This window comes from Trichechus manatus, unplaced genomic scaffold (genome assembly GCF_000243295.1).
Source record: "Trichechus manatus latirostris isolate Lorelei unplaced genomic scaffold, TriManLat1.0 scaffold00003, whole genome shotgun sequence".
NCBI classification, from domain to species: domain Eukaryota; kingdom Metazoa; phylum Chordata; class Mammalia; order Sirenia; family Trichechidae; genus Trichechus; species Trichechus manatus.
The window spans coordinates 3927337-3936694 of NW_004443939.1; the positions used below are offsets into that span (position 1 = coordinate 3927337).

General features: G+C 37.9%; 1 protein-coding gene across 4 annotated transcripts in view; it reads right to left on the bottom strand.

The window, feature by feature from the left end:
* Positions 1-2488: 2488 nt before the first annotated feature.
* The window catches only part of OMA1 (OMA1 zinc metallopeptidase), a 110084-nt gene continuing 103214 nt past the window's right edge, over positions 2489-9358 (bottom strand). For 2 of the 4 annotated variants that reach the window (XM_004368988.2, XM_023730529.1), the window contains exon 9: positions 2489-2942. In XM_004368988.2, the coding sequence (XP_004369045.1) occupies positions 2730-2942 (213 nt within the window). In that variant the 3' untranslated portion in view covers positions 2489-2729. The remainder of the gene's footprint in view (positions 2943-9358) is intronic. The other 2 variants (XM_023730534.1, XR_002823962.1) reach the window with 2 other exon arrangements.

Sequence of the window (9358 nt, forward strand, 5' to 3'; positions counted from 1 at the left end):
TCTGATCATTAAATTTTCTTCTGTGACATCTTTTCATTTGTTCATTTATAATTACAGCATTTATTACAAAACAAGCATCAAAAATGAAGTATGAGCTGTTGAAAGCAAAATTGGTGAAAGTCAATTTTTCGTTTTGGAAGATCATCAGAATTTTACAGTGATTGTTGAAACAACTAAGTTCACTGACTCATTTTCTTTGTTGTAGAATATGTGAATATTCTTTTTATAGAAAATGTGGTGTATAATAAAAATCTCAGTCACCTACATCCACTAAAAAATTCATAATCCAGCTCATCTCATTCCGCTAAAATGGCATACGCCACTTTTGAGTACAATTGCTAATGTTATAGTCACATATAAAAAAGTTACACCATGGATAGCTAACACACACCCATACACACACATACACATATATACGTGTATATATCTAACTCACATACCCCATTTAAATGTGTAAGCAGAGGAGGGGGCACCACAGATTACCAGTGTTTAGGGCCCTCACATGTTAAATGAATTTCTTTCATAAGCACCAGCACAAAGCTGATTTCCTATGATCTAGAGGTTAAAGATGTCCCAAATGTCCAACTTTTCCAAACTGCTCTACCACTCTATCATCTAAAACATCAACTATTCCTCCCCTCAGTACTCTCCTTACCATCTTTGGGTTCCATAATTCGCTGCAACGTCTCACAGAACTCACAAACTGTAGAAAGGAAATGGCTCAAGCAGTTGTGGAGGCTGCCAAGTCCCAAATCCATGGGTCAGGGGTAGGCTTCTCAGCACTCAGGTGGCTGCAGGGGTTGATGAACCCAAACTGGCAGTTCAGACCATAGGCTGCTGGCTCACAAGGCTGCAGAAGCTGACGAATCAGGTCAGATGATAGGCCACCAGCCTATGGGGCTGTGGAAGCCAGTGAATACCAGAATTGGCAGCTCAGACAGCAAGCCTCCGGTTCAAGTCCCAAGAAACGGAGGTCAACTGATCACAAAGTGGACGTGGGATCCAGATGCAGAGAGAAAGCCCCGCTGGGTCATCCACACGTATACCTTAGATGAAAGTCACACCCCAGGAAGGGCATAACTTGAGTAAGGATGAGACTTGAGTCATGCCCTCCTGCAAGGCTGTGACCCAAGACACACGCTACACCAATTCTGACTCATCAACATGTAGAGGTCAGGATCCAGAACACATAAAATGGAGGATTACCACACAATACTGGGAATCACAGACTAGCCAAGTTGACACATAACCCCAACAATCACAGGTTCCATATACCTTATTTGCATAGTCCCACTCAATCACTGTGTGTGAGTCACAAAGACCATGGCTAGAAGGGCCATATTAAGTGATTTCTTACACCAAACATGCCTTAATCAGGAGCTGATCATTCTGCAGACAACACAAGTAGTCTCTGATTCTGTGAGATTTCTACTTGTATTGAAGCCATACATGAAGAAGCTAACAAACAGTTAAGTCTGTTCCTTGTCTTTTGATAGCTTAGATACCTGGCAGTAGTGAAAACTGGACAGCTTCATAGTTGAATAGACCTGGTGTTGCTCTTTCTAGGAGAGAGACCTTGGGTATATTACTTAACCTGTTTCTCATTGCAAAATGAGAATAATAAAACCTACCTCCTAAGGCTGTGGAATAAATGAGATCAATATAGGGTCCAGCTCACAATAGGAACTCAATAAAAGGTAGTTCCCTTCCTGTATAATTCTCTAAGAAAGTATTTATTTAATGTAATGGTTTCAAGAAAAATGTCCCTCTTAGGAATGTAACTTAAACATCACTAGGCCCCACCAGTTTTGGAGTACTAATAGTATAATACCTCATTTATATAACATAGTCGTAATTTCTGGACATATGTGGGAATGTGTCCTGTGCTTCTTTTCTCCTCTTCTTCCTGCTCCTCTGCTGATGTCTGCTGCTCAGGGAGATCAACTTGGGGGCAGCACCTCACCCCTGCTTCTCTGGTGGTACTCTCAACAAGAACAGGGTTGTTTCTTCCATGAGAATCCCTGAGATTTCCAAATTGCAAAAAATCTTCAAGAAGCCAAGATGACCTGACTTTCTATTAAGAGTTCACTATACCAGAACCATACTGTGTTTACATGGAAACGCCTGTCCCCCTATTGTGTTTCTCACTTTGTCACTTGGGCCACAAACAGCACTACTTGTGCTTCCCTATGAAAATAGCTTCTTCAATTTCTACCTGTAGCCTTTTTCCGACATCATCCATGGGTGAGGACTAGGGAATTCTCTATCCCAAGGGTCCCCTTTTCCACATAACCCCACCCAATGCAAACCAATTCCTGCAAACAGATACTTTCAGGCTGTCAGTTTCCCAGTTCATCATAACCACCCAGACTCTGAAACTCAGTTTAGGCTCACCGGGGGCCCTCTCTACAATAACAATTACTGTACATTCTCATTTCTCATCCATTAAAGGTCTGCCTTCTGAATCAAAAGCAAGTATGAGACAGAGTAAAATGTATAATATAAATTTATTCTGTGATATTTTCCTCATTGAAGATATTTTAAAACAGATTAAAATATACATCAATATTTCATAAAAATACATAGTAAAATAATTAATACCTATAATACACATGATTTGACCCTGAATATCTTTTTTTTTTCATTTCAAACATCGTTTTTTAAAAAGTAACACAAGATGACAAGGACTGCTGCATTCTTCATATACCCTGTGTCTCATAAACTTTAATTCAACTGCCAGTTCTTTTCTCAACTATATACGTTAATGGTATTTGCTCCTGCTTTTGAATGGGAAGAGTATTCATTTTCTGTTTCTTAACAGTGCTATTTAAGTCTTCTTTCTCTGATTCTTCAAGAAAATGCTTCATGCTGAGTTTGAATCGTAATCGAGGGTCTGGTCCAGAAAGTGGTGGGCAATTACAGATCTCTCTAATTTTAAGAGCCTATAAAGAAAGAATACAATTAAAAAAAATACAAATGTGTTAAGACCGTTTCAGTAATTCCTAATATGGTCTATGTAAAACAATCAAATATAAGAAAACAATCTGTGTTTTTGAAATATATGGTAACTTAATTACAACACATAAAAGAGAACCATAGACAAATTCATGGTAAATAACTGCGTTTTCATGATTTGCTCACATATAAAAAAAAAAAAAAAAAAAACAAGTACATCTGCAGTGACTGCCCCAATACCCTGCTGGGGATAAACAAGCCTTCTTAGAGATACTGCTATGGTTTCAAACTCAAGCAGAACCTGGGAACAACCATCCAGATTAGAAAAGATAACTGAGATTTTTTTTTAAGAAAAAGAAAACAACAGAATATAGATATCTGAACTCACTGAAAGAAGATACACATAATAACTGGGATGGTCTGAGATGGAACTGATGTTAATAACCTAGAAGAGTAAGCAAATCAAAACCATGATAATTTTTAACTCCAGGAAAAAGAAAATGCTGCATGGAAAGAAAAAGTAATCACAGTATACTACATGGCTCAGCCGTGACTAGTGTTTACCGTTTTGAAAACAATGAATCTTGATCTAACTAAAATCACAATTTAACTATATTGGGAAGGGAGAGAGCCGGACATGTGAGTGTGCATGCAAAGGGTGTGATAGTCATAAGAGCTTAGTTCTCATCCTCTACAATGGAAAATAAATAGATAATGCCAAAGACTGAAAAGCTGGAAAGCGGCAATATAAGCACATGATGTAGACAGGGTAAGAAATACCAAAAGAATCATGTAAAAGAGTTGGAAATGGTTATCTCTGGGAAGTAGGAAAATTGAGGCAGGGTAGGAAGACTGCTACTTTAAGATCAGTCTTAAAGAATGATGGAGAGCAGCTGTCAGGAAGACCTGCCAGCTCTCCCATTGCCCTAAGCCCCACCTGTTTTGAGGACATCCAGCCCAGCTAGGTACACTTTAGTGAGTAGTCATGGTCCCTGCCCTCATGCAATTTACTTTGCATTTCCCTATTATTGGGTATCTGAATTGTTTCCATAGCCTTGTTTTGTTTATCCGGCTTTTATAAATTACCCTGCTGTGAAAATCTTTGTTTAAAATAGATCTTAATTTTTAATCTCTATTTGGGTTTACTTGAAGTATATTCTCTAAAATCAAATGATCTAAGCAAAGAACAGATGTATAATTTTTATTACACAGAAACAGACTGCTTACTACCTGAAAAGGCTTTACCAATTTATATTCCTATCAGCAATACAGACATACCTGAGTTATTCAGAGTCAGGTAACACAAGATTTCCAATTTTTATCTAGACAATCACAGAATTTCAAGCTCAGACTCCTTAGAAATCGTCAGCTAAGATTTACAGATGAGGAAAATGAACCCCACAGAGGTTAAGTGACTGCCAGAGGACAGAAAGCTGTCTTAGAGGTCAAAAAGCTGGGATTAGAAACTGCTTTTGTTATTTTTGTTGTTAATGCTTTTTGCACAACATGCTTTAGGCACTAATGCTTTTTTGCACCACATGAGATGTTTCTTGGATAAATCTTTTACTGTATAAATCTACTTTGGAGATGTCTGAGCTATGTTTCTTTAATTGCTAGAAAAACCATATACTTTCTTCATGAAGGGTTTCTATCAATATTTCTTCATATGTAAACTGTTTCTCTCCTTCAACTATCTATCAAGAGGAATCCTGTTACAAGCCATATATATTTCTATCAAAGCTTCATCTATTTTGCGTAGTAAGCTTTTATTAGATATCCTGGTAAAATATTTTTTTCTGCTTTCCTTTTCATATTTGTCACATTTTAGGGTGCCAACATGTTTTTATTTTTATAAATTCAAACCTATCTTACTGAATATATCTTCACTGAACAAAAGTACGCAAAATTTTTCTATTGTACAGCTAGAATATACCTTTCCATTTCCTTTTACTTTTCAATGTTAAACTTCGTGCACTGCACATAATAGGCACTTAATAAATACATTCTGAATTTTAAACAAATATTTATAGAATAGTTATAAATAAATCATTATGGTTAAATGTCATAGGAAAAACACTCTTCAAGAGTTTACAGTCTAATAGAAAGCAGGCATGCACTCCTAACAGCAAGAATATATGGTTCTGAATCTGTGAAGCATCTCATAACATGAATGAAACTGGAGGACATTATGCTGAGTGAGAAATAAATCAATCACAAAAGGACAAATATTGTATAAGACTTCGACTGTAAAAACTCATGTAAAAGTTTACACACAAAAAGAAACAACCTTTGTTGGTTACAAGGGATGGGAGGGGTGGAGGGGGGAAACGAAATAGACAATAGATAAGTGGTAACTTTGGTGAAGGGTAAGACAATACTGGGGAAGCCAGCACAACTTGTACAAGGAAAGGTCAAGGAAGCTCTAGACACATCCAAACTCCCTGAGGGACTGAATTGCTGGGTAGAGGGCTGTGGGGACCATGGTCTCGAGGAACATCTAGCTCAACTGGCATAACAAAGTTTATAAAGATAATGTTCTACATTCTACCTTGGTGAGTAGCATCTGGGGTCTTAAAAGCCTGTGAGCAGCCATCTAAGATACTCCACTGATCTCACCCCTTCGGGAGCAAGGGAGAAGGAAGAGAACAAGATACAAGGAAAAGATTAGTCCAAAGGACTAATGGATCACAGCTACCACGGTCTCCACCAGACTAAGAGTCCAGTACAGCTATATAGTGCCCAGCTACCACCACTGACTGCTCTGACCGGGGATCACAACAGAGGGTCCTGGACAGTGCTGGAGAAGGATATAGAACAAAATTTTAACTCACAAAAAAAAAGACCAGATTTACTGGCCTGACAGACTGGAGAAACCCTGAGAGTATGGCCCCCAGACACCCTTTTAGCTCAGTGGTGAAGTCACTCCCGAGGTACACCTTTCAGCCGAAGATTGGACAGCCCCATAAAACAAAATGGGACTAATGAGGCACAGCAGTCCAGGGACAAGGACTAGGAGGCAGGAGGGGCAAGAAAGCTGGAGATAGGGAACTCAAGGTTGAGAAGGGACAGCGTTGACATATCGTGGGGTTGTTAACCATTGTCATAGGGCAATATGTGTACCGTTTAATGAGAAACTATTTGTTCTGTAAACCTTCACCTAAGGTACAAAAAAAAAAAAACATTGTATATGTGAGATCAAATTGACAATAGCAACTCAAAAAGTTTGATGGGAAGCCTGGGGGCATTGAGTTGAAGATAATGGTGATGGAATAATTTGGAAAAGGATAGTGAGAATAGCAGCACAACTGGAAGAATGTAATCGATGTCACTGAATTGTACACATAGAAACTTCTAAGATGGTGTAACTTTAGCTACGTATATTTTCACCAAAAAAAAAAAAGGTCCTCCAAGGTCAAGAAGGGAGTGTGTTGACATGCTGTGGGGTTGTTAACCAATGTCATAAAACAGTATGTGTACTGACTGTTTAATGAGAAACTATTTGTTCTATAAACCTTCATCTAAAGTAAAATAAAAAAAATTTTAAAAAAAAGAATATATGGTTCTGGGAATCCAAAGGAAGATTTGGGGTTAATTATGGAATTAGCCAGCCAGCTAGCATCTAACAATTCCAAAAGATTCCAACTAGAAGTGAAAAGAACTAACATTTACTGTTCAGTTTCTCTGTGCCTTGTTCCATGCCAGCTATTTTACATGTTCTCTAAAGTGGTGTTATGATGTAAACCACTTTTGAAATTGAGCCTGGTATAGAATTCTTACCATTAAAGTGTCTCATAAGAAAAGGAAAGAAAGAAAGAAGAGAAGGAGGCAGGGAGGGAAAGAGTGAAGAGAGGGAGAGAGGGAGGGAGGAAGGATGGATTGATTTTATCCACCCAAATACATAAAACACCTAAGAGATATTAACCAATTGCCATCAAGTCAATTCCGACTCATGGCAACTCCACGTGTGTCAGAGTAGAATTGTGCTCCATAGGGTTTTTAATGGCTGATTTTTTGGAAGTAGATCACCAGGACTTTCTTCCGAGGCATCTTGGGGTGGACTTGAACTTCCAACCTTTTGGTTAGCAGCTGAGGGCATTAACCATGTGTACCACCCAGGGATTCCCAGAAGATATTACTTTATCAACTATCTCAATTTTACAGATGAAGAAAATTAAAGGTTAGATTAGGTAAATTCCTCAAAGTTAAGTGCCTGGGTGAAAATTAGAACCCAAGACTTCTAATTAAACTCCTGCTATTTTTACTATACTACTGCCTATGAGGATCCTTTTCACATTAACAACTTTTGATTTGTTAACATGCTAGATTTGTGTAAGAGAGTGGAACTGCTATACAACTCCATTGGCCAATTTCTCTATTTTTAACCCAATATTATATTATTTATCTTTCCTATTATTACCCATCATGCAATTATTTAACAAATATTCACTAAGCATCTCAGAAACTATTATAGTCCCTAGGAACACAACAGTGAACAAGGTCCTTATATGCTAGGGGAGCAGACAGATACAATAAGTAAGACACCTTAGTTAAGTACATGAAGAAACTAAACAGTAAACTGTGTGAGAGAACAGCTGCATAGAATAAAGGCTATGTGATTTTGGGGGATCAGAGAAAGCCTCCTAAGGCAGGTGATGTCTGTGTAAAGAACTGACTAAAGAATGTTCCAGGAAAAGAAACCAGCAAGAAGAGGAAACGTAAAGAGAAAACAAGCTCAATATGAAAGACTAACAGACGGCCTGTATAGTTGGAACCAAGGAAAATGGGGAGAGTGATACATGATAAAGTTGGAGAGGTAGGCAGAAGCCAAATTATGTGACTTGAAGATCACAGTAAGGAGTTTGGATTTTCAGTCTAAGTTAGATAAGAAGTCACTGGAAGGTTTTAAGCAGGAGGATGACCTTAAAAAGATTCTGGCTACTGTACTGAAAATGGACTGGTAGGGTTTAAGGTAAAAAATGAAAGCAGGAAGATTAAAACAGGAAATGACTGCAGTAATCTAGGGGAGAGATGATAATGACACTTAGTAGGGTAGTGGCAGTGACGATGGGGAAAAGAGAGCAGATTCCTAATGCATTGTGGAAGCAGCTGACAGTATCTTCTCATGGATAGGATGTAGAGGGAAAGGAAAGAGAGGAATCAGGGTCCCAAATTTCCTTCTCTACTTCTTTTGTTATGCTACCCATGCATCTGAGTATAAAGTACTTGCTCATAGTGAATAATTATTGTAATGTAGTATTGTATTGTTTACTGGTTAATGACCCCAGCCCATAAATTCTCTTAAAGGTGTTGTTCTTATCAAATTGTCAAAATCATTTACGCTTTTAAAATGAACTATATAATTAACAATGTCCCTTTCAATATTTTGAACCTAGAATTAAATTTTTCACTCAACAATTGTTTTTTGAATTTTTCAAAAAAATTCTCCAAAGTAAATCCCCATCAGGGCTAGGTGCTCTTTTCTTTGCTAATTTGTTACAACTTTTTGCGTTTCTAATAGTGTTGCTTTTATTTATTTACTTACACCTGACCTCTTTCCAAAATTAATTTGAGGAGGTTCATTCTAGTTACAATTTTTACTTCTACCTGCATCTACTTTGGCAATTCATAAACACACACACACACGCGTGCACACACATGCTTTAATTACTTCTGATACTGATCTGGACTACCGTTGTTGCTGTTGTTGGGTGCCACTAAGTCGATTCTAACTCATAGCAACCCCATGTTAACAATGCAGAACTGCCCCATAGGGTTTTCTTGGTGGTGATCTTTAGAGAAGCAGATTGCCAAGCCTTTCTCCCATGGAGCCGCTCCCTGGGTTCGAACTGCCAATCTTCCAGATAGCAGCAAAGTGCTTAACCACTGTGCCACGAGGGCTCCTTTAACACTATCTAATTAAAAATAGCACTCTCCCAAGTATTTTGGTTTTCTTATAAGTTAGTCATTGTAACTCTTCTCCTGATCCTATTTACACTTTATTCTTCGTTTAATTCACTGATTCAATGATCATCATTTTGACTCAATTTCCCAAAGAATCAACTATTATCACCTTGTTTATTTCTACATAGTTTTATTATTTATATTTTCCTTGTTTGTGGCATTGTTATATTTCTCTAATTTCTCTTTTTCTTTCCTACTACTTTAGACAATTAAATTGATAAAAATTTTCTTTAAGGACTTCTGACAAGATGGTGCTCTAGGCAGAAGCACCACGCCGTCCCTCCACAGCAAAGATCCGAAAAACTAAGCCAAACAGAGAAAACAGCAATCCTGAAACCATAAAACATCAAATGAAGAGATAAAGAATTCAGCCAAGCACCAAATGGAGTGAGAAAACTGACAAGGGAATGGAGAGCAAGGAGAGATTCATGCAGAGGTCACC